This window comes from Aulonocara sp. 'chitande type north' Nkhata Bay, linkage group LG19, assembly GCF_057382095.1.
Source record: "Aulonocara sp. 'chitande type north' Nkhata Bay isolate Kocher_YH1m ecotype deep benthic linkage group LG19, A_spYH_male_GT1.1, whole genome shotgun sequence".
Lineage (NCBI taxonomy): Eukaryota > Metazoa > Chordata > Actinopteri > Cichliformes > Cichlidae > Aulonocara > Aulonocara sp. 'chitande type north' Nkhata Bay.
The window spans coordinates 26,547,829-26,572,997 of record NC_141362.1 but is presented as its reverse complement, the minus strand read 5'-3'; the positions used below and the strand labels follow the sequence as shown (position 1 = coordinate 26,572,997).

General features: G+C 41.6%; 1 protein-coding gene across 4 annotated transcripts in view; it reads left to right on the top strand.

Moving 5' to 3' along the window:
- The window catches only part of rps6ka1 (ribosomal protein S6 kinase a, polypeptide 1), a 50,670-nt gene extending 29,433 nt beyond the window's left edge, over positions 1 to 21,237 (top strand). Inside the window, exons 1-22 of one of the 4 annotated variants that reach the window (XM_086275559.1) lie at positions 6,852 to 6,975; positions 7,926 to 7,979; positions 10,552 to 10,668; positions 10,843 to 10,924; positions 11,845 to 11,925; positions 12,089 to 12,168; positions 12,406 to 12,512; positions 13,273 to 13,310; positions 13,680 to 13,822; positions 13,907 to 13,977; positions 14,579 to 14,667; positions 14,799 to 14,863; positions 14,972 to 15,074; positions 15,282 to 15,412; positions 16,674 to 16,799; positions 16,965 to 17,054; positions 17,151 to 17,309; positions 18,238 to 18,399; positions 18,505 to 18,581; positions 18,677 to 18,794; positions 18,905 to 19,042; positions 19,327 to 21,236. In XM_086275559.1, coding sequence (XP_086131685.1) covers positions 6,934 to 6,975; positions 7,926 to 7,979; positions 10,552 to 10,668; positions 10,843 to 10,924; positions 11,845 to 11,925; positions 12,089 to 12,168; positions 12,406 to 12,512; positions 13,273 to 13,310; positions 13,680 to 13,822; positions 13,907 to 13,977; positions 14,579 to 14,667; positions 14,799 to 14,863; positions 14,972 to 15,074; positions 15,282 to 15,412; positions 16,674 to 16,799; positions 16,965 to 17,054; positions 17,151 to 17,309; positions 18,238 to 18,399; positions 18,505 to 18,581; positions 18,677 to 18,794; positions 18,905 to 19,042; positions 19,327 to 19,449 — 2,196 coding nt within the window. In that variant the 5' untranslated portion in view covers positions 6,852 to 6,933 and the 3' untranslated portion in view covers positions 19,450 to 21,236. Of the gene's footprint in view, positions 1 to 6,851; positions 6,976 to 7,925; positions 7,980 to 8,829; positions 9,403 to 10,551; positions 10,669 to 10,842; positions 10,925 to 11,844; positions 11,926 to 12,088; positions 12,169 to 12,405; positions 12,513 to 13,272; positions 13,311 to 13,679; positions 13,823 to 13,906; positions 13,978 to 14,578; positions 14,668 to 14,798; positions 14,864 to 14,971; positions 15,075 to 15,281; positions 15,413 to 16,673; positions 16,800 to 16,964; positions 17,055 to 17,150; positions 17,310 to 18,237; positions 18,400 to 18,504; positions 18,582 to 18,676; positions 18,795 to 18,904; positions 19,043 to 19,326 lie in introns of those variants that run through there. The other 3 variants (XM_086275557.1, XM_086275560.1, XM_086275558.1) reach the window with 3 other exon arrangements.
- Positions 21,238 to 25,169: the final 3,932 nt, after the last annotated feature.

Sequence of the window (25,169 nt, the reverse complement as noted above, 5' to 3'; positions counted from 1 at the left end):
AAAGGATCAACTGATCATTTAAAAAAATGCAAGCCTGTTCTAAACTGTAAGGATGTGACAATTAGGCATCTAGATCTGATCTATTGTACAATAGAACAATAGTTTGATAAGGGCTGTATTTCCCCAAAAGAGAAAAATCACATTTGACGTTCAGAGATGAAGAAGAAGCAATGAGATATTTTCAAAGTAAGCACTGCTCAGAAAGAGATACTTGATTAAAATGGAAATCTAAGGCTAACTTTTAACGCCTTAAGTCCAATTTAGAGTTTAAAGTGTTTTTTAGATGTGCATCTAATCGATATAGGATGTCTTGCTGAAGTTGTGTTTTTTCCATATTGTAAAACCTCTTGAAAACAGGTTTGTTATAGCTTATTAAAAATTGCATGAAAATACAGGCAGTCTTAGTGCAGTTTAGTTCATGCTACACTGGTTAGTTTTCATTATTGTCGAGAAGTAATGCGACATGTTGGAATGATGTAGAGCAGACTGTGGTGTTCATGGTCGGCCTCATGAAATCACATCTATTTCTTTAAACAAGGGATCCATCCATCTTTTCTGGTCCTTTTATCCAATTTTTAGTGTCATATTAGATGTGCTTTCTTTCAAAAACAATGTTGTTTCTAACTTTTTGGTAGTTTACGTCAAAGCTGAATCAGAATTTCAATTTCCTTATCATTCAACTTCTTTCTCCCTTTTCAACAATCTTGCCCGACCTGAAGGGTTATCATGTGTTGTAGCTGTTTCCCTCCCTGTTGATCTATACGAATGACAAAACAGATTAAAAAAAAAAAAAAAAGAAAGAAAAGTCTTAACTTGAAGCAGATGCCCCTCAGATGCTTGAGCCATCCATCTATTCACTTCATCCCCTCTGTCATCCATTCATGTCTGCTATTGGCCTAGTCGTCATGGTTACTCTGCCCTCAGCGTCACTAAGCCCCGATTGTGACTTGTGCTGCCAGGAGGAGAATGATAATGCATATAAACACAAGAGCAGACTCACACAAACGTATACTTTCGTAAATCGTAATGGGTGTGCTCATTGGGATTTTCATTCATATACCAGTTGGGTTTAAAGACACACACACAGAGAAAGTGACAGTCTGTTTCTCTCTTTCTATCACATTCAGACATGGTCATGGTAATACACAGGGATGCTCTGACAGAAAGTCAGCTCCATTAATCATCCAGTCTGTGTGTGCACTCTGATACGTCTGTGTGTTCTGAAAGGTCTCTGATATTAGAGTCTCAAGCTACATAACCTTTAAAGGCCATCATCGTATATTACCTCCAAAATAAACATAGTATAATCCATTTCATGCTGCATCGGTGATAAGTAGAAGACATTTCTGGCATCAGATTCCAAACTGAAGTAGAGTGTGAACAGGAGTGCTCCATTTGTGAAGATGGAGGCTGGCAAGTGTTACCTGGAAGCATCATCTAAAAAGATGTTTCCTATGTGAATGGCCTTGCCTCTGAAACTACCTCTTGTCTTGCAAAGAGGATGCTGGGAGACGGAGACTGCAAAAACGCAGTTGCCATAGTTTCACACTTCTGCCTCTGAGGGTCAATTAAGGAAAACGTTCCGACCATTTCCACTCATCCTTTATAGTTCTCATCAATATGGATGCTGATTGTGTCGTCTCCATGCTCTGCCCTTTTGCACCTCTCTCTCTCTGTCAAGTTAACAAAAACTATCCTTTTTTTCTGTCGGTTTATCTTTTCAAGTTAAAGTCTTGTATTGGTGTCCCTCTGTTCCTGCATTTAAATACCTACAATACATACAATACAAAAAAAGCTTTGATGTCTGTCTGTATGTGAATTTTGGGGGTTTATTTGGCATTTGGTTGAGCGGATTTCTAAAGGGGAAAAACCTGGGACTAAGCAGGAAGTGCAGATTGAGTAGCACTTGAAGTTGCTATTTTAGATGTTGTAGAAATGTTTGTGTGATGACACACAAATTATAGATGAGTGACAAAATGCTCAGGAGATGTTGAGGTTTGGTGTTTCTGGCTTGTACTCTTTATTTATTTATTTTTTATATATATTTGCAACCAGGTCCAGAGTGCTACACATTTCCACCGCAGCCATGCAGCTTAGGTTTAACATCGATGACCTCATTGTGTATATTCACTCTTCCGTCTCTCATTTATCCTTCTATCCCGCCCCTTTGTTCTCTCTAAATCATTTCTGCCATTTCTTTTCGTTCTTTTCTTAATGCATTTATTGACCAAAGCTCCCACTGTGGATATTACACAAGGCCGTTTTAACCCGATGTCAACTGGCCCATTGAACTGCCAATCATCTGACGGCTATCCATGCTGCTGCTATAAATATTACAGATGCCATGACAGGATTTCCTGCAGTATCTGTGCTAATCCTATACTCCTGCTGGGACATTTCCTCTGGCCTCTACCTTCCACTTGTTCATGTGATTAGTTGTTTTAAAAGTCTATAGAATGCTTCTCCTTTTTTTTACACATTTGCTGTTCTGTTGTTACAAAAACTGCATCCAATCAGGAAGTAACGTGGCAACCAGAAACCACAAAAAGGGAAAGACATTCAGCAACTTCATTTGAGCTGAGTTGCTGATGAGCAATTGAAGAGACTACCAGTGAGATTGCAGGATACTATTGACTGACATATAACCTGGTAGTAAATACATTATAGGGTTACCTAGGCAACAGGAGGCTGGAATGTCCACAAGAGACTGATCGTCAGCTTCAAAACAACGCGTGATAAGCAAATCGCCTTCAGTGTGGATGCAAATTTAATGATGCCATGTTGTGTAGTGTACTCTGAATTTGGTTCTTAATTACAAATCTCTCTCGAGAAAATAAACAAATAAATACATAGCTTAAATAAGTGCTTTAATTTGGCAAACATTCCCTTTGTAGTAGGCTTCCTGGGCTGCGCTGTGATTTTCTTGTGTTTTCATCATGCACTGGATCTTGTCCACTTTATCAAAACTGCAACCCTTCAACTTCCTTTTGAGGAAGAGGGTGTTGAATGAATTCCCTGCCCTCCAAAATATAGTACCGTTCTTTGGTGCCCACCTTTAGATATTAAAGAGGAGAAGGAAGATGCTCCGGCTGATTTAAAAACAGAGAGCCACTTTCTAGCCCGAGTTCATGGTGTGATCGTCGGATACAAAACTTTTAGACCTCCTGCATTGAAATCCTGCATGAGTGCATATGCATAGTTACAGTGTAGAGCTCTAAATACCTCACTTTAAACAGTGTTTATACATTTGTTTTCTTTCTCAAAACATGCCAGGCTATTGAACATCTTTGTGCGAAAATTTTTGTGCGAAACAGTTGATAAAAAGAAAACCACTTTTAAAAGTGGTTAATATTTCATTTATTAATGATATGTAATTCTCTTCAAGGCTATGGGCATGAAAACCAGTAATTAGTATAAAACAGTTGGGATTTGATGAAAAGGGAGCCATATTTCATAATTTTCGTATCATTTATCATTCTCAACACAAAAGTGCTGCTTAGCATTTAGGCAAGAGCCCTTTTATGGGAAAAATGTGGAAGCAAAAATGAGTTTTATGTAATCATTTGTGAAACCTAATACACTCAACAAAAATATAAACGCAACACCTTTGTTACTGCTCCCATTCCCCATGGGATGGACGTAGAGACCTAAAATTCATTCCAGATACACAATATAACCATCCCTCCCAAACAGTGGTCACAAATCAGTCCAAATGTGTGGTAGTGGGCACATCTGCTATATTGAGATAATCCATCCCACCTCACAGGTGTGCCACATCAGGATGCTGATCTGACATCATGAGTAGTGCACAGGTGTACCTCAGACTGCCCACAACAAAAGGCCACCCTGGAATGTGCAGTTTTTTGCGCTATTGGGGGTCTGGGGACCCAGAACCGGTCAGTATCTGGTGTGACCACCATTTGCCTCATGCAGTGCAACACATCGTCGCATGGAGTCTATCAGATTGACAATGTGGCCTGTGGAATGTTGGTCCACTCCACTTCAATGGCTGTGCGAGGTTGTTGGATATTCGTGGGAACTGGTACACGCTGTCGTATACGCCGGTCAAGCACATCCCGAACATGCTCAATGGGTGACATGTCCGGTGAGTATGCTGGCCATGCAAGAACTGGGACGTTCTCAGCTGCCATCTGCCCTGAACAATGTGAACCATGATTCATCCGTGAAGCGCACACCTCTCCAACGTGCCAGACGCCATCGAATGTGAGCATTTGCCCACACAAGTCTGTTACGGCGACGAGCTGGAGTCAGGTCAAGACCCCGATGAGGACGACGGGCATGCAGTTGAGCGTCCCTGAGATGGTTTCTGACAGTTTGTGCAGAAATTGTTTGGTTGTGCAAACCAATTGTTCCAGCAGCTGTCTGGGTGGCTGGTCTCAGACGATCTTGGAGGTGAACCTGCTGGATGTGGAGGTCCTGGGCTGGTGTGGTTACACGAGGTCTGCGGTTGTGAGGCCGGTTGGATGTGCTGCCATATTCTCTGAAACGCCTGTGGAGACGGCTTATGGTTGAGAAATGAACATTCAATACACGGGTGACAGATCTGGTTGACATTCCTGCTGTCAGCATGCCAATTGCACGCTCCCTCATTGCTTGTGGCATCTGTGGCATTTTGCTGTGAGACAAAACTGCACATTCCAGGGTGGCCTTTTGTTGTGGGCAGTCTGAGGTACACCTGTGCACTACTCATGATGTCAGATCAGCATCCTGATGTGGCACACCTGTGAGGTGGGATGGATTATCTCAATATAGCAGATGTGCCCACTACCACACATTTGGACTGATTTGTGACCACTGTTTGGGAGGGATGGTTATATTGTGTATCTGGAATGAATTTTAGGTCTCTACGTCCATCCCATGGGGAATGGGAGCAGTAACAAAGGTGTTGCGTTTATATTTTTGTTGAGTGTATATCTGTTTGCAAGTCATGGGAACTTGCTTATGAGGGTTAAAATTCGGGTCCAGATGATAGTCAGAACAGACAGTATGTGTCGAGCTTAAGGGGCTTAAGTGGTCGTGATTTTAGATTGTGGCTTGAATTCTGATCTTTTAAGTTTTCCTCCTTAAATAAGCAATAAACGATGAAGCGAGTGCAAAAAATGTCTTCTCATTAATGACCCGTAGAGGGTTGTACACTAATATTTGAACTGAATGGTTAGTTAATCACGTGCAAGTGATGGGAGTATTTGCCAATATTACTAAAACATGTGAGTTTTAAATGAAACTAGTTCTACGTTCACATACATATTACTCAGGTTTAAGTATCAGTGTTTGACAATTTTTAGACATTTTTATACATTAAAAGTTGATTTAACCTCAATCAACTGATTATGCAGCTGCAGATTTTAATGAGGGTGCAACATTTCACTACAAGGACTTTTATTAGGCATTAACAAAAGAAGCAGTTCCTGTTTATAACCTTAAAGCATTTTTATTAGAAATGCCTAAAAATATGGTCCATGCTGCCTACAGTCTCTTTTTGTCTTCAGTTCTTATATAATCTCAGACTCTTTCGTCATTGTGAGGGTACCGCTGCAGTGTGTTGTTTTTTTTTTTTTTTTTTTGTTTTTTTTTACCCCTCTGAGTGTGTTTGCTCTTGCAGGCAAAGTCTAGTGTGGGTATTTGTTTTTACAGATGAATGTTTAGACTGCTCCGTCTCCCTCTCTGGACCTTCCCGCTTTCACTCGTCATCCTCTGTCTGTGCAGTCGGAGCTGTCTTGCAGTTGAAAACGTACAGGTGCTTGCGCTTCATTTTCCAGGAAGGAGCAGAAGCTACAGTGCAAGACACAAACACTAGGAGAGCAACAGCCTAAATTAACTCCTTCTTCCAGGCTCATGCACCATTTGACCAGTGACTTCTCTTTTCCTCTTGACTCTTCCTCTTGTCTTATTTTTTTGTAATGATTCTCTCCTCTGAACTCTGCCATCATTTCGAGCTTTGGTGCGTTGCTTTGACGCAAGACGTGACTGTTGTAGGGTTTAAACTCGTTTGACCTCTGCTGCTGTGAATGGACAGTGTTTGGACAGCACTCCAGCCTATCATCTCCCACATGCTCCCTTTCTGTCCCACTTTGTCTCCCTTACTGTAATTGGTGTCAGAGCCAACACTAGGATTTGGATGAGGCATGAGCTAACAATGTGAGCATGCCCTTACTTGGCTAAAGCTCCTATCTTATGACATCCTTCTTTGGAACACCTACCAGTGGACTGGCTGCAGACCTGCACTGGCCCCTTGTGTTAATCAAAGGGCATTACACCATATCTGTCTCTCACAGTTGACGCATCTGTTCTCTAGCAGTCTGAAAAGGTGATCAAATGTTGCATAAGCGGACTCAGAGAAGCATTTGTGTTAGCTCGTTTAAGCTTCGATTCGACCAAAGATTATCATGACTGTAGGATTCTCTTATTGTTAAACTTTTACTGTGCCCTTTTTCAGGCTTCGTTAGACTTTTAGTCAGATGATGTGTCAACGGAAATTGAAAACCTCGCATGATTGCTATCTTGAATCTCAAACTGAAGAAAAAGCATGAAGTCAGTTTCCCCACTTTTTGCCTAAAATGACACAAAAGATTCAAGTTCTTCTCATTGTTTCCGTAAACTTGTCCTTGAAGCTCTTGTATAGACTTCTGATTCATTTTCCCATTGAGAAAGAGCTATTTCCTGCTTGAGTTGAGCCTTTTCCTTCTACGCTGTCCACAGCTAATCGGTCCCCTGCTCATATGCATTTTTTATAACTTTACTTCCCATTTTGCTTAGCATACAGGAAGGTTGTATCTGTTGCGGTATTGCATACAGAGTTGTTGGCTAACTGACACAGGCTCACATAGAAGCAAGTGTCTAAGTGTGACTGTCACAGAGGTTCACTGACACCCAGTGACAGCATCAGTGACATGGAAGTATCTGGACACAGACATGTGGAGGTTCTTATTCCGCACCAAAACCCGCATGGCAGAGGCAAGTAGATGCTTTTATTTCATGTGTGCGTGTTATGAACCTCCGCTTGTTACAAAGTGGGCAGCTGCGTGTGAGTGTGGTCAGGTGAAGAATGTGCTGGGGACTTGCCGAAAGCTTTAGGGAGTGCTTGGTGTGTGTGTGTGTGTGTGTGTGTGTGTGTGTGTGTGTTGCGTGATATTTTGGGAGGGATGAAGGGGTTTCCTCTGTGAGGGATGTGAGAGTTTTCATCTTCCCAGCTGTGAATTGACGGGAAACAAAGGAGGATGTGGATGGAGGATCTTCCACCTCCTCCAACCTCAAAAATCATAAAAAATTTTATTTTCAATGCTAGGGTTAATGCTTCACTGAAGATTCTGCCTTTTCACTCAACCGGTGTAGCAAATTTAAAAGTTAGATGCTCAGTTTTTTCATCTTTGCGTTTTGGCCAAGTCATGGTATTAATGCAATCAAACTGAAACTGATCTGCAAAACCACAAAAAATATGTGTGAGGCCATGAAGTGTGAATACTCTTTTTCATTTTTTTAATCTCCCACACACCATGTGACTTCATTTCAAAAGACAGCTGTTCCTGAGTACTCTAGATTCCGGATAACACGAGAACCTTTATAAATAGTTAGTCATAACGCTGAATTTCAGCTTCTTCTCTGCAACAGCTGTCATGCTTGTAAACTCAGCTCTCCTGTGTAGTTGGTTATCTAGTTATCGAGCAGGAAGGATGTGAGATCAGTTCAAGAAAAGAGGAAGTGAGAAGTAGGAGGGAAGAGAAGTTTCCTGTCACTAATGTGGCCCTATTCTACCCTCTTCTCTGTGTGTGTGTGTGTGCGTGTGTGCATGTGTTAATGAGATGTACCTGCAGCAAGCCTGTATGAAGAGGTACAAATGTACCTGTTGCAAAACCCGTCATGTTTTACGTAACTCATGTTAACTGCTCCATTCAAACACTTCCTAGAACGAGTCTCATATCACCTGGATAGAGAGGGACTATGCCACTATTAGAGCCCAGGTAAGCTCTCACCACCTGTGTACTGTTGCTTTTAAATCCGTTCATTCTGCAGCTCCTCCCTCGCTAAACAAACATTACATCCTGCTTCATCCATGTCACATTGTATTTCCTTTTTCTTTTTTTTTCTCGTCTCCCCACCCTCTGGAAAATGTACTCTCCCATCACAAAATTGTTAAGCAAATAACCTTTTCTGAGCACAGGCTGCAGTGCAGGTTCGCTGCCAGCCAAGTAACGCTGCTCTTTGGTCAAGAGGAGTTGACTCATGCTCTATATACAGGCGCGTAATGGCGTATTCTCTCAGGTTAAAGAAGTGTTTGCTGTATAAACGGCAATAAAGTGAGCAATGGAGGAAAGTAAGAGGATCTCAAGACCACTTTACGAGCAGCGAGAGCTGTGTTAGGAGACAGGATGAGCAGGAACAGGACTGTTTAGAGGGGGAAGAGAGCAACATGCCTGGCCACAGACAGGAAAATCTCTGTCATCCAGAGGCAGTGAGTTGTCTGAATCCTCTCTGGTGTGTTGACACCGAGAGGGGACACATCATCCTCTCTCTGCCATCCTCCTCCACGCTGGCCTCTGTGTTGAATTATGGGTAAAGGGAAGTGGCACAGAGTTGGGTTCTTGAGTCTGTAAAATTACTGATAATGCAAGCAAATTTATTCAAGAAAGCATTTAATTGGCATTTTCTTTTTACTTTTTCTCCACCTCTATCTCTTTTTTTGTGCTTCTTTTGAGTTTCAGTGTACTCCTGTTGCTCGCTTGCTCTCTCTCTCTCTTTCTCTCTCTCACTCTCTCTCTCTTTCAGCCGCACACATGTGTGTGTGTGAGAGAGAGAGTGTGACAAGAAGTTGGGTGCAGGACTGTGAGAATATAGCAGGCTCTTCCTTCCTGCTCGCTTCGGTTCCAGTTCATTTCAGCTGCAGTCATTCACCGAAGGCACACCGGTCTAATCAGACAGACACAGAGGCAGGGAGCGAGCAAGGACCGGAGATAGAATGGAAGAGAACATGAAGATGAAGCACTGAAGGAAATTTAGCAGAAGGCCTCTGCAGTCGACTAAAGAGCAGAGGCTGAGAGACTTTTCAATATTTATCTGCAGTCCACACAACGAATCCTAACATGAAAGCACAAACGATCTTAAAGTGTGCTCTCGGTGAGATGAGGTGAGATTTGAGATGATTATATGAGAGGTAGAAGAGTGTGTACCTTGTTATGGATGAAGGTAGGATGATACAACACTCTGGGAAATGCTGAGATGGAGAAGGACAAGAGAAAGTTCAACCTGACTCGCATGCTGTCCATCTACTTGTTCAAAAAGAACAAATCCTTGACTGGCAGCCCTGCTCACTGTAACACCTACAGATCCACGGCGGCAACGGACAACGACACTGGCACTTTACCTCCGCCGGAGAACCACTGGACGGTAAAGTGACACCTCCTGATATTGACATCTCGATCAGCTTTGAGTAGTTAAGTCGTCGACAGAGCGTTCAGTGGCGTCGTCTTAATGAAACTGAGTTTTAAGAAAATGAGGAGAAAAGAGGGATTCATCAGCACAGCAAAGTGCAAACGAGGTTTTGTATTCGCTCTTGTCGCGGTTGTTCAGAAAACAAGGTGCAACTGAAAGCCTGCTGTGTTCAGCCAACTCTGGTTTCCTGTTGTCAAATTAAGTCCCAGGCTGCAGTGGTCTGTGGTGATGGCGGTGGCTGTTGTTTTGTAGAAACTTTTAAAAAGCTGAAAGAAGAGACTGCTGAAAATATGTCTTTCATCACTTCTTTGAAATATTGATTATGCAACGGTCAGCTGATTGCACTTTATTTTTTGTTTGGTTGTTTTTTTTAAATAACTTGTAATTGCCAAGTGTAACTTTATTCAGGATCCATGGTAATAGTGTAAACCTGAACATGCCTATAAAGGAGAAATTAGGAGCAGGACAGCCCAGATGTTCTGCTTTCTGATCCCTGAGATTTGGATTTCATAGGCAGAAGTAGGGGAAAAGTCTTTCCCCTGAAACTGCACTGGTGAATCTAAAATTCTCCCAGCAGGGTACCTACTGTACTTTGCTTCATCACAGGGCCCGAGGTGTGAAATTCAAGGAAGATTATCAAGGGAGGGGAACACTCTTGAAAGAGAATTCTCTGCATCGTTGTTATTGTTGTTGAGTTTTGGGTGAGGCTGACACCAAGTCAGCTGAGCGTGTTCATTTGGTGGAGCTATGAGCGGTTTCAGCTGGGATCCACCCAGTTGTGAGAGTGCGCTTGCTGTGAACTTGCTTTTACACAGATCTACTTCCACTGAATATTTACACCACCAGTTCCCGTGTGCTAAAAGCAAATAAACGCATCGATAAGCAACTGTTTGTGCTCACGTGCACATCTCACTTCTTACCTTGCTTCCTCTTTTTTTGAAATGTGTTATATTGACAGCAGGAGGCACCTCCACAGGAGAACTTATCTTTGCATAAGCAAGCGGCTTGTGAAATTTTTATTTTTTTTTTGCAGCTGTGCAGTATTGCTGTCGTTCTGTGATCATTGACTGCTTTCCCTCCGTCTGTTTTCTTTTCACTCTTTAGGAAGATGGAGACATCAAAGAGATCAACATCACCCATGTGGTCAAGGAGGGCTCAGAGAAAGCTGATGCCTCTCAGTTTGAACTGCTCAAAGTCCTGGGACAGGGATCCTTTGGCAAGGTAATTTGCTTTTACTCTTTCGGTTTCTTTCTATTTTGACTACATGTCTATTTTTCTCTTCCTCCTTTGCTACTCTTACTCCCCAACCTACAAAAATCGTTGCATCTTTAACAGTGTTTTTGGTGTTTGTTATATTTTTGGGGGGAATTTTTTTGAAAAAAAATTATTTTGCAGGTGTTCCTGGTACGAAAGGTGACTCCTCCCGATGCCAACCAGCTCTATGCCATGAAGGTCCTCAAGAAGGCCACACTAAAAGGTACAGCAACGTCAGGCTTGGCTATGGTCGTGAAATTTTAAGAATTGCTACTTTTCTCTGTTTTGGCTTTTGGCTTCATTGACAGGGAAAAAAAAACAAAGAAAAGTGAGTGAGTTGGGTTTTTTTTTTTTTTTTTTTTTTTTTTTTTTTTTGTAGAGCTGCACCTTTTACCTTTCCGGTGATGTTGATTTGAAAAGGCCTTGTGTTTGGCAACTTCATTTTTCAAGTGGTTGTTTAGTTTCATATAAAAGGGTGTATGAATTTCCTGTAACACATGCAGTGGTATGTGTGCATAGTAAGACCACCACTGCTTTCAGTGGGTTCCTATGAACAGGTGTTGTGGTCTCACCTTCTGCAAACATCGGGGCATCAGATTTCTTCTCATCATCTCCCAAAATCACGTGGGTGGTTCTGTGCAGCTTTGCAAATTTAACAGGGACCTGTTACTCTCATTTAAATCTCCGTGTTTTTATTCTTTAACAGCTTTTCATGACTAGCAGGTCAAATTGATCATAATTCGCCTTATTTTGGGTGCAGCTCCTCTCTGTCTGAAATTCGCTATTTTACATTCCTTCCCTTTTGCTTGAAGTCAGCTTTTTTCTGATTGGCTGCCCATGGTGAAGTTTTTAAGCAGCAGCTGAGTTAATCTACTGTGCTCAGAGTCGCAGTTGCATGCACAAAATCCCCAAATTTAGGTCATCATTAACATTCAGCACTGACCCCATTATTTAAGTTTGGCTATGCTTTAATTTGAGGATCCTCTCCTATTGCAGCTTAATGAGTCCAAGTTGAATTGTACTCTCATCAGCACCAGCATTTAGTGTGTTGTAGTACTTTTACCATACTCTGTGCTTACGTACAGACACGTTATAAATCTTTAATGCATACTATCACACTAACCCTCGATCATTGGCCTTCAGTCAGAGACCGTGTGAGGACCAAGATGGAGCGAGACATTTTGGCAGACGTCAATCACCCATTTGTTGTCAAACTGCACTATGGTGAGTCAGCCTGATGCTTTTGTTAGACTCTGCTTCCCTTCCCTCTTATTAATGTTATTTGATGTACTGACTTGATTTACTGTTTTATTACTTCAACTTCCAGAAGCTTAACTCATGCTTCCTGATTTACAGTTGAACTAAATGTGAATTTGTGCATCTGTAGCATTCCAGACTGAAGGGAAGCTGTACTTGATCCTGGACTTTCTCAGAGGAGGGGATCTTTTTACTAGACTCTCCAAAGAGGTAAAAAAAAAAAGAAAAAGAAAAAAAAGAAGTGACTACTTAGTGTTGTTATGCTGACCTGAGGTCAGGATTTCTTTTTCTCAGTCCTATGTCCACTTATTTATCCTATAAACTGATATGTGCTTACCCATTTATTCTGCATTGTGTCACTCTGCGGTGTTATGCTCTCTTATTGTCTCATTTTCCTTTTCTTTGTGTGTCACATCCTCTCTCTTCTTTGTCTCCTTTACCCCTCAGGTGATGTTCACAGAAGAGGATGTGAAGTTTTACCTAGCAGAACTGGCATTAGGACTGGACCACCTTCATAGCTTGGGTATCATTTACAGGGACCTCAAACCTGAAAAGTAAGAGTGGAAAACCAAGCGTTTTGCATGCCATGCTGCAGGAAATGTATAATGACAAATATATATAAAAATATACACACAGTGCATCAGTCATAAACGTCTCCAAGTTAGATTAATCCAGAAGAACAGCATGCATTTCAGTGAGTGTGGGAAAAGTGTCTTCCCTGCTGCAGACCTGTAGCCACAACCCCAGACAGCAGTGATGACTTCAAAGTGCAACAATTTCCTCCTGTCATATTTCTATTGCACTCACTGCAAAGTATTTTTTACTTGTTGAACCCTGCACCATTTTCATTAGCTTGTGTTCCCTCACTCTCTGCTGTAATTGGCACATCGGTACTTGTTATGGTACATTGCTGCCACCAGCTGTCGATGCTTGTTCCTCAGCGTGTGCTGTGCACAGCACTCGATCTCATAGTATGCATGTAAGACCCGACACGGTCGCTAATTTAAAGAGCCGGTGATTCATTTATGTGTTGCTTTTTTAAATTTTGGTGCTTTTGAATGCTAACATGTTGTATTGAAACTGAAACGTGTTTTTATAACTTTGACCACCACATACAGACTGCTATATTAGCCTTCAGTTGTTTTTAAGGGTACCTAATGATCCGACAGCCGAGTATACTTTGACACCAAGACATACTACAACTGAGCAAAGCATACAGCAAAGAAAAGTTTACTTTGTACAATCCAGATGGGTAAAATGTTCAGACTCTGTAAGATTTTAGTTTGTCTTATATGTGACATTGTTTTCTCCTAGCATTCTTCTGGATGAGGAGGGACACATCAAACTCACAGGTGAGCCTCATTGTTGTTTCTTTTACATCTACCTCTCACTATTCATTTTGCACACACACTTTCCTTTCCTCTACCACATTGACCTTGATTCACAGCAGTGATGGCTTTATCTCACTGACTCGTATCTCCATAACATCCTGTATATGTTCCCCAAGTTAATTATAATACTTTGTCTTGAATATCTGTGATAAACCTCTTTAGAATCTCTTATCCTCAACCAGAGGAAACGAATGATAATTAAGAAGTCGCCTTAACAGAGCTCTTGTGGGAAAACTGTTTCATGTTAAAGCTTTTTGTAGCTATTATCGTGCTGCTATATAATATAATATAAGGATCCAGGTCCTTGGTTAATGTCTTGTGTGTTTTCAGATTTCGGCCTGTGTAAAGAAGCCATTGATCATGAGAAGAAAGCTTATTCCTTCTGTGGCACTGTGGAGTACATGGCACCAGAGGTCGTGAACAGGCAGGGACACACCCACAGCGCTGACTGGTGGTCGTTCGGGGTACTAATGGTAAGGAGGAAAAAACGTACTGGCTGAGCGTAAATATTACGTAAATAAATATGCCGATTACATTTTTTGTGTTTTCTCTCCCAGTTTGAGATGCTGACGGGGGCGTTGCCATTTCAAGGGAAGGACCGCAAAGAAACCATGAATCTCATTCTGAAGTGAGTACCACCTGGATTCAAGAACATCACTCATTTTTTCTTTTCTTTTAACTACTTACTCATGTCCATCAGCAAAAGCGTGTGAGTGGACTAGAGCCTATTCCACCTCACTTTGGGTGAGAGATGTGGGCTACACCTTGGACAGGAAGCCGGTAAATTACAGGGCTAACACAGTTAGACAGCTGAGCAGGCACATTCACAACTACATCTGAAGTCAATTTACAATGACCAGCTAAGTAGCTCTCAAACGTTTTGTGGCACGCCCCCCATTTGTAGGCTGAAAAAAGTTTTTTTTTTTTTTGTTTTTTTTTCTCCCTCGCTCAGGAATCCCTTTTACCAACTTATTTTAATTCAGTTGTTTTCCCAGATTGTCCATGCCCAACCTGCATAGGCGGTCAGGTGGGGTATGACGTCCTAAACAGGCTCTCAGCTTAAGAACTAACCCGGAGAGTAAATTTGCAGGCACATGGAGAACACGGAAAAACTCAATTCAACACAAAAACCTGTTGCCAAATGTACTTATTCCAACATATTCCAACTGCCTCATTCTATATCCGGTGCAATAATTAAAGCTGGAAGCCCTCTTTGTGTGTTTGTGCAGGGCTCGTCTTGGAATGCCTCAGTTCCTGAGTGCAGAGGCCCAATCTTTGCTCAGGGCTTTGTTCAAAAGGAACCCTGCCAACAGACTGGGTTAGTATCAGCTCTGGAACATGACTTTGACAAATGACGGTACACACTCTATCTGATTTCACAGGGAAAGGCTGTGCTTTACATTGGTTTGTAGTTTTCTATTGTGATTGATTCTATTTGATGTTTTGCAGGATCTAATGCCGATGGCGCTGAGGAGATTAAGCGGCACGGTTTCTTCTCAACCATAGACTGGAATGTGAGTTCTGTGTGATTACATATGTGTTTGAATTTATAGCAACCATCACAGGTGGCATTCAGAACTTCAACTGCACAGCGTGAGTTAAGCTTCTTTATTCCTTTTTAGAAACTCTTCCGAAAAGAAGCAAAGCCTCCGTTCAGACCAGCGGTCGCACGTCCGGATGACACTTTCTACTTCGACTCCGAATTCACCTCCCGCACACCTAAAGGTCGAAAATCAAAAATCAATACACATTTTTTTTATTTAAAGGAGACACAGCAACATTGGGATGCACTAACATATTTGTGATTAGCTGTGCTTGTCAATAATACCTCAATGTGAAGTTTTTATAGCAGTGCCTTTTTTGTTTTCTAACATTACTGCAATAAACCTGTCTGTTTTTCCGAAGCCTTTATTTTTATTTATTATCCTGCAGACTCCCCTGGTGTACCCCCCAGTGCTGGAGCTCACCAGCTCTTCAGAGGCTTCAGCTTTGTTGCATCAACTCTGTTAGAGGAGGATGGTTCATCAGAGCCAGTGCAGGCCCCACCACATCCAGTGGTTCAGGTCAGTAGCTATTCACTCTTGGGATAGATAAATACTGGATACTGGAGCCTGTTCTGGCAGGACACAAAGAAAACCGAGAAATTTCCCCTATGACTCCTTTGGCAACAGTGGGAGGGGAAAAAACTCCCTTCTAACAGGAAGAAGCCTCCAACAGAACCGGGTTTAGGGAGGGGCAGCCATCTGCTGCGACTGGTTGGAGGTGATGGGAGGAAGTTAGGTTAACTGGTCATTTAGAGTGTCCAGTCAACTAAGTGCATGTCTTTGGACCCTGGGAGAAAGTCGGAATACCTGGAAAGAACAAACTCATGACATGGGAAGAAATTGCAAACACCACACAGAAATTCCCCGGCTAGATGGTGGTGAGGCAGCCGTGCCAACCACCACACACTGTGCTGCCCGCAACATGATCAACAGTAACTCGACACACTAAAACTGAACAATGGAAGATTATAATAATATTGGCTGGTGTGATGAGTGTGAATTCGAATAGTAGGGTTTGGCACACTTCAGGCCCCTTAGTTATTCTCACATTGTATCCATCTTCTGATGGCTGTTATCAGCAGGAAAACAGACCACATCACAAGGCTCAAATCATCTCAAACTGGTTTTCTGAACATGACAGTGAGTTCATTGTACTCAAATGGCCTCCACTGTCATCAGATCTCAACCCAATAGAGCATCTGTGCACTCGAAAATTTGCAACATGGGTGTGCAGCTGGAAAATGCGCAGCAGCTGTGAGATTAAATCATGTCACTATGAACTAAAACCGCTGACGAATGTTTTCAGTTCCTTGTTGATTCTATGCTATGAAGAACTAAAGCATTTCTGAAAGTAAAAGGGAAGTGAGCCTAGTAATTAGTACCTGATGAAGTAGTCGGTGAATATGCCCATGTACTGTAATCTAAAGGTGTGGACAAAGTTATTTCAGTGTGTTATATTTCTGTCGAGTTCTGACTGCTGATGGCATGAAATAGAGACAGATTCTGTGTGTACGGTGTGCGAAAGGCAGACAGGAACACGATTAGAAAGAAACGACTCAGATGAGGTACACGGCTTCAAATCTTGTGTAATGCCTGGCAAAAGCAGTTTTTCTACTGCGTGTGTGGTAGATTTGAAGAGACACTTTGACAAAGAGGAAGAAATTGACTCCAGAAATAGATTTCAGCCCCTTCCCCAACATCATCAACCTCCCCCCACATGAGCTCTTGTCAGTCCGTCACTCCTCCAACGCTCATCACAATTTCAAATCTTCCTCTGCAGCAACTACACGGGAAAAACGTCCTTTTCAGCGATGGCTACGTACTGAAGGAAGATATAGGGATGGGCTCTTTCTCCGTCTGTAAACGTTGTATCCACAAAGCCACCAACACTGAATACGCTGTCAAGGTATGAACACATAAACACACACACAGGGAAAAGTTAGCTTGTGAATACAGGACAGCAAAATCTAACAAATATGTTTTTCAGTAGTTCTTCAGTAAAAGAAGGAGGAAAATATGCAGCCTTTCAAAAACATGATCCTAATGCCGTTGTTGTGCTTTTGATTTCCAGATGATTGACAAGACTAGCACAGACCCCTCTGAGGAAATAGAGATTCTGCTTAGATACGGACAGCACCCTAACATCATAACACTCAAGGATGTGGGTCTAAACACGCACTCTGTCTGACAACTTTTGTTCGCCTTGGGTGTTGAGTGTAATAAGACTCGCTGATGTTTGTTTGTCTTTCTGTCGCAGGTGTACGACAACGGTAAGCAGGTGTTCATGGTGACGGAGCTGATGCGTGGAGGAGAGCTGCTGGATCGGATCCTCAAGCAGAAGTTCTTTTCGGAGCGAGAGGCCAGCGCTGTGCTACACACTATCACCAAGACTGCTGAGTACCTCCACTCACAAGGGGTGAGGACCACTAAGACCACTAGGACTTTTAGTCCTGTTTTATATGTATGTTTTGTCTAAGGAGCTTGAAAAGAAAAGCCTTTTGGACTTCTTTGAGTTCCTTGAAGACGTTTCACCTCACCTGAGAAGCTTCTCAGTTCTAAGGTCAAATGGTGGAGAGTCCCAGATTGAAGTCCTCGGGGAGTGTCCCCCGAAGAGGGTCATGAACCCCCTTGTTGATCCTCTACCTAAACGCACGAGCCAAGGTGTGAAAATGGGTGTAGGTCACAATCAGCCAAGGTTTCGGGTGAACCCGCTGTGAAACCTAGCCCCACCCTATCATGTGACTTTGAGGTCAAATGGCATCTATTGAACCGGTTCTTTTATTCTGAAATGGCAAACCTGTGAAGCACACAATGGGGTTTTTTAAAATTATTTTCTGGAGCTGTATTTGAGCAATAGTGTTTTATCAAAATAACTGCTGTGAAATAGCTCTGTCTTTTAGAAATATTAGTTAAGGTGCTATTAGAGTTTAGTTATTTGATGTTCATTTTGCTTTTTTAAGAAAACTGTTGAATAGTAGTGCCTTTGAAAACCAGGCTAAAGTCTTTACTTTTCTTTTTCTTTTTACTTTTTTATGTTTCCTGATGTTTAAAAACTTACAACACATGTCTACTTTTGTTTACTTTTTATGAATTTCTAGCTTGAAGATGTCAAACTGTGTTCATCCTTTTAATTATTTTGGTTTAGTAACAGCACATAGGGGAATAATCACTTGAAGCACCTCGGTAAATAATTCAACTTCTGATTAGAATAAAATTGAAAATAATTTATAGAAGACATTTTTAAAGCAGATAAAAATGGGAAAGAATTCCACCCAAGAGTGTTTACTGACACTTTCAATCCTAATTTTCTCCCTCCATTCCACTCTTGCCCTCTTGTGTTTCAGGTAGTGCACAGAGACCTGAAGCCCAGCAACATCCTCTATGTCGACGAGTCGGGGAATCCCGAGTCAATCAGAATCTGTGACTTCGGCTTTGCTAAGCAACTGCGTGCCAACAATGGCCTGCTAATGACCCCGTGCTATACTGCTAACTTTGTAGCTCCTGAGGTGAGCAAGTGACGAGTGCGCTCGCAAGACATACTCACAAAAGTCAAGGTTCCCCCAGTCATTGTGATATATAGTAATATGTGATTCCTTCTGACTCTGCTATAGGTGCTGAAGCGTCAGGGCTATGATGAGGGATGTGACATCTGGAGTCTCGGGGTTTTGCTGTACACCATGCTGGCTGGGTTAGTAGGAACACTTGAAATCATTCTTTGAACTTTGTTCTCTCTCATTATTCTTTGCATTAACCTTACCGTCTGTCTACTTTTGTTCTCACCAGTTTCACTCCATTTGCCAACGGACCTGAAGACACTCCAAATGAAATCCTGAACAGGATAGGCCACGGCCACTTCAGTCTGACTGGTGGTAACTGGGACTCTGTGTCTGATGCCGCCAAGGTAGGAGTCAATATTTGTTAGACAACTCTTTTACTCCCTAGAAAGAATTTTTTGTTGTATTTGCGTCAACCTACAAGTTTTCCATAATATTATTATTTGGCTTTTTCTAGGACCTGGTGTCCAAGATGCTTCACGTTGACCCCCATCAGAGACTGACTGCTAAGCAGGTTCTCAAACACCCATGGATTGTCCGCAGAGACAAGCTGCCCAACAGCCAGCTCCCACACCAGGACCCCAAGCTGGTCAAGGTAACAAAACTGCCTGGAATCAGGTTAAAGGAATTCATTGATTCATTGAAGTTTTAGTAGTTGAAACTCAACATGTAGAATGATTTTTATATCATATCAGTTCCTTTTAGTGTCACCAAAATACCAATATGATTGTACACTGCAATATACTCGCATCGTGTGTTGCATTGTCGATTAGAAAACACAAGACGAGCGGGTTTTTTGCATTGCAGTAAATCAGACAACATATCAGTAATTCATACTCTCATCTGGGCTTCAATCATGATGTTGCTCTTTATGCACAGGGTGCAATGGCAGCCACCTACTCCGCCCTGAAGAACTCACAACCTACTCCAGAGCTCAAGCCCATTGAGAGCTCCTTCCTTGCTCAGAGGCGTGTTAAGAAACTTCCCTCCACATCTCTGTAGAGACTCTGAATAGCCAAACAGGTCACAGGAGTCTGATCAAAACCACACCTCCTGGCTCCAAACCACCCCGTCAGCTTGCTCGGGGACTTGGTGTCGACCCGCCAATACCAGCCAAGGAACACTGACTGTGGTCCTGCCCCCATCTTGTGACATCAGTTGTCCCACTCTAGCTATCATCCTCCTTGTGTGGGCTCGCCAGCTGCAGCTGTTAGCCGATCTCCTTTTGCCTATCAAAATATCATGACGATGGATGGGGGCAATGAGGGCGAAAAAAAAAAAATGTAAAAAAAAATGGGTGCAGGTTTTTTGGCAGATGTTCTGGCGCCGTGTGGGTGTTTGTGCGAGTGTGTGAGCGTGTTTGTGCATGACCCGCTACAGAGTCGATGCAGCCCTGTTTTTGATGGTGACAATGAAAGTTTTCTCTTCTCATCTTTGCTGTAATTGGTTGTCATTCTCGCTGCACGCCTATCCATCTGCCTGTTTTTTGGGTTTTTTTGCCGTCTGTCCGTTCTTTTTGTAGGGTTTTTGAGCTTCGTATTAGCGGTTGTGCTGCCAATTCAACCTGTGCTGACAGCACAAAACCACAGTACTGTCCAAACTGCTGTTAAATGTTTCTCAGAGAACGTTATTGATATGAATATTAAAACATTTCTGCCATAAATGCCTCTTTGGCTTTGGTACAGCCAGAATATGTGCATTCTAGAAAATGTCAGTTGCTGATGTTTTGGTTAGTGTCAATCTATGCTTGCGTTTTGTTTTATGGAGAGTGTGTGCGGACGCGTGCGTGTGTGTGTGGGCGTGTGTGTCAGTTGCATGACTTGCAGTGTGTGTCTGTACTGTCTCGCGGGATGCTGCAGAGTCATGTGCATGGTCCGGTGATGTGGCTTTCTCGTTTCGCTCCTATTCCTCTTCTCTGCTTGGTCAATCTGCTGGCAACCATTTGAGATGTCTGTTATTTTTATTACTATAAAAACTAGTAACATAGATGGCTTTCTGTGAAAGAAACCCTGCCCAAGGAACAATGTGGCATGTTAAAAATTCTATATTTGCATTGTTTTCTTTCTTTTTTTTTAGTTGTTTTCACTGTGTTTCTTGGATAATGCCTATTGAATACTGTTTCCTGTGTTGGTTGTTTTTGCTGTCGATTGTTTTGTTTTTTTCTCTTTATCCAAAGAAAGTAGTGATTTAAAATAGTGAAAGACATGCTGAGCACATCGCAGCCTGTGGACTTGATGCCGCACAGGTCTCTTCTTCTGTTTAATAAGTCAGGGCTGGCTGCTGTCTTTACGGAAATAAGCACTTGTTAAAATCTCTGTCAAATCACTGGTTATAATGTCACACATACTTGCCCTTATTGTGGATTATCTTTTTTTCATTCATTATATTGGAATTCCATTTGTTGATTATCTGACTCATTGGTATTTTATTGACACTGAATACGAGGCCTAGAGTTAAAGGTGTCTCAGTGTAAGCTTCTCCACGGAGTAGGTCCTGCTTTTAGCTCAGTGCCTAGGCCTACAGGTGAGGCGGAATGTCTTGCATGGAAAGCACACCGTAAGGATAAGAAGATGCTGTGCATGTGTAGAAGAAAAGACCCGTGTGGCTTAAGAATCTATGAAGCAGCTGTCTTACCTCAAAAGAAATCAAAGTTATATTATAATTCTTGTTTGGTGGCAAAAAATCTCCCTCCTTTGTCAAAATTTATGGTAAGATGTTATTGTATGATAAAGATGAAGATTTTTATATCTTACAATATTAAAAATCGAGTTGCTATGACAAAGTGTCTGTCTTGCTTTATTGTTTTTTTTTAACTTCAAGTGACATTCAAGTGTATAAAAAAAACACAATTCCCAGATATAGAAATATGAAAAAATATCACATTTTGAAACCTACAAAGAACACATAATACTGTAAGAGCAGTAGTACTTCTTATAACTAATAATTCTTTATGCATACAGTTTTTTGTGAGTAGCTGTTTTTCATCCACAAACAAGTATTGGTGCTGGACCCATCACTTGGTTATGCTGCTGTTGGCTCAGGCTGCTGACTTCCTTACACTGAGTACTTCTCCACTCCCGTCTTCTCACTCCCCAGTTGTTTACACAAGAAAACTGCACCCAATTAAAATGTCATCTCTCTCATAATGTGTGCCGGGAGGCTCCCATGATGCACTGAGTGTTTCCTCTTCACTGATCTCTTTCCACACTGTGTGTTTATCCACCATTTTGCATTTAATTATTAGTAACTATTAAAGTCTGACTCTCTCCTATAGTTCGCCTTTTGTCCTGTCTCCCTCTGTTCCTTTCTCATTTCCCTCACCCCCATCTGGTCGCGCTAGACGGCCGGACCTTCCATGAGCCTTGCTCTGCCAGAGGTTTCTTCCTGTTAAAAGGGAGTTTTCATTGTCATCACGTGCTTTATTCACAGGGGGTTATGTGATTGTTGGGGGGTTCTTTCTAATGTTATAGATACCAATCAACGTTCCCTCTAAGCTGCGCGCGTGCGCAATTGCGCACGGCTGGCACGGTCTCTGCGCACAGGAAAAAAAAATCTAACCTGAATTGAAATTAAAATTAATACTTTAATAATTCTGTTTTGCAGTGTTAGTCAGTAAGTGACTGGCTGCTCCCGTATGGGATTAGAACGATGCCACTTTATCCCATAGTCCAGCCAATGATGCGATTCACATTCGTATATATGCAGCTAATCAACGTTGTTGACAGGCTATGACAGCGTCCTTATGTGCCGACACCGGTGTTTTAGCAAAGCGGCGTGGCTGATGTGGAGTGAAGCCACGTTAATGACAATGTGTACAACCATTGGAGACGTGAGCAGGACAGACGGAACAATTGACGGGAAAAGTGTGGACTTTATACCAGTTTTTAAATTGTGTAAAACCAGAGTTATGATAAAAAAAAAAAAATGCAATGTTTCGAAAGCACTCTCCGCCTGTGCCCAAAACCCAAAGAAAACCCCACCCTTTCCTATTGGTGGAAAAATCTACCATGTCGACCAATCAAAAAATGATATGGCAACATGGCATTTAGTTGTTTAGGAAGGGGGAAGTTTTAGGAGTGACGGCAGTGTTTTGAGATGTGAGATATTTGCGATGTTCAGCGCAAATCTTGTGTAGTTGGTGTGTAGTGTAGTCAATAGTTTTCTTGTGTGTGTCAGAACAATGAGGCGACTACTGAATGTTACAGGAGTGATAAATCTGCTGTTGTCAGGCTGTTGTTCTCTTTTATCTCATAGTGGACATAAATTATTTTTGGAGTGTCACAAATAATTTACATGGCATCAAATTTGATGCAGAACAGCTGATTGTTCTGTAAATAGTTTGAAATGTTTATTTAAAAAAAACTTGGCTGCATTTTTAGGTAAACAGCTGCAAAAAACTTTGTTGTTTGCATAACTCAGTTACCTTTTTGAAGACGTAATGATATAATTAACTGCCCAACATTGGTCATTATTTACTGTATTTTGCAGACAGAGTTACAGGACTCTCTCCCAGACCACAGACTCATAATACAAGTCAGAGCTTTATTTATTTATTTATTTATTTATTTATTTTTAAAAAAGAAAAGAAAAAAAGTTGTGTTTTCAAATTTGGAGCTCAAGATATTTTTACTTCCAATAGTGTTAACATACACAGGTCATGAAGAAGATTTTTTAAAGTTTTCATTGTAAGTGGGCTAAAGCAGTTAATTAAAAGTAGTCTAACATAAATGTAAATGCTGTAATTGGATTATTTTAATAAACCATGTGACTTGGATGGATTCGATGCTGGCGTGACCACAGTGCACACGTCTGCTGTTGCTCACAGAGGTCCAAGGGACCGCTCAGGGAGTTTAGAATAGAATAGAATAGAATTCAACTTTATTGTCATTGCACATGCACAGGTACAGGGCAACGAAATGCAGTTTGCATCCATCCAGAAGTGCTTTAGTGATATAGATATATTACAATATATATTAGCAATAGTATAGATATGTAAGTATATTACAGAAATGGGTCTATTATGGTATGTTATAATGTACACGGTATGAAGTATGTTGTGAATATGCTATAACTATAAGTATGTACAGGCTGTAGTGAGTACAAGCTATGTACAGGCTATGAACAGGATATAAATATGAAAAACTATACAGAATATGAAATAAATAACTTTACAGAAATCTGAGATATACAGCTATACAGAAATGTGAACTATGCAAGTTGTAAACAGTTGTAGAATTAAAGATTATCGAATGTACAGAATGATTATTTACACAGAGCTATACAGTAGTGCAGTTAAGATAAGTGAGGGTGTAGATAGTTTCTACAGAGGCTATATAAAGTGCTAGTGGTTGTGAGTGGTGGTTCAGTCCATGTTATTATTGTGTGTTTGAGGGTACAGTTGTCCATTGTGGGTGTGTGTATGTTCAGTCCATATGTTAACGTGGGTCAGTGTTTGTGTGTTCGCTCAGACACATGAAAAATTAGAGGGAACATTGCTTACCATATAAAGCACATTGAGGAGACTGATGTGATTGGTGCGCCTTACAAATAAAATTGAATAGCCAGGGGTGTCTAACTCCAGGCCTCGAGGGCTGGTGTCCTAGAGGTTTTAGATATGCTAGGTCAACACACCTGAATCAAATAATTAGTTCATTTCCAGGTTTCTGGAGAACTTCAAGATATGTTGAGGAGGTAATTTAGCCATTTAAATCAGCTGTGCTGGATAAAGAACACATCTAAAACCTGCAGGACACCGGCCCTCGCGGCCTTTTCCCCCTCTTCTCTTTATCCTCATACCCCGAGTGACTATGACAAATGGCTGCTCCCCACTCTCTGAGCATTTTTCTGCCAATGGCTCTTCCTGTTCAAAGGGGTTCTTTCTTCCCTCTGTCACCATCTGCTTGATTGTTGTGAATCTAATTAAGGATGTTGTCCCTGCTTGTGAAAAACTTGACTCGATTGGGCTGGGTTGGTGCATTGATGTGTGCCTTTAATGACCTTCACTTCCTGTCTCAGCAGACCAAAGCCTGGTGTATTTCCACAGATGGTCACTGGAGGGAGATAAAGTGCAAACATACAAACATAGGTTAAATCAATCCATGCCTGCATAAGTAGATAGATTGAGGCAAAGGTCAAGGCTTGTCAACATGAATACTGTACTTCTTTATTTTTTTTATTATTCCACTATGTTTAATTATTCAAACCTCATGTTTAAAACTGCTGCTGTCACTTTTTCCCTGTGATGAAAAGCATCAGTTGGTAGACCAAATTAAAGCCACATTAAATATTGTGATTCATATTTATGCATTCGCTTGGAGACAATATCAGTGTGTGAACGACTTTCTTCTGCAGCCTCTCTCCATCTGCTCTTGCTTGTAGCATTTTAACTGTCGTGTCCCAGCTTTCCCTCCTTCAGCAATATGGCAGATTCAGCTTTATTAGTATCAGCTCTTAGTATCGCCTCATGGTTGTACTTGATGTTACCTGCTTCTGTATGCACAGATGCAATCACTTACATAACAGCCACTGCTGCTCAGCGGTTGTGGGGGAGGATGATTTATGCTGACACGGTGTGCACCATCATGTCAGAGACAAATGCAGCTATTTATTTACAGACACACATACATAGTGTGATATATTCCCACTGGTCTGTGTTTGACGTCATCTTACCAGTAAGTCACACTGCGACGAATGACTTCCTGCTCTTTTACACTTACACACAC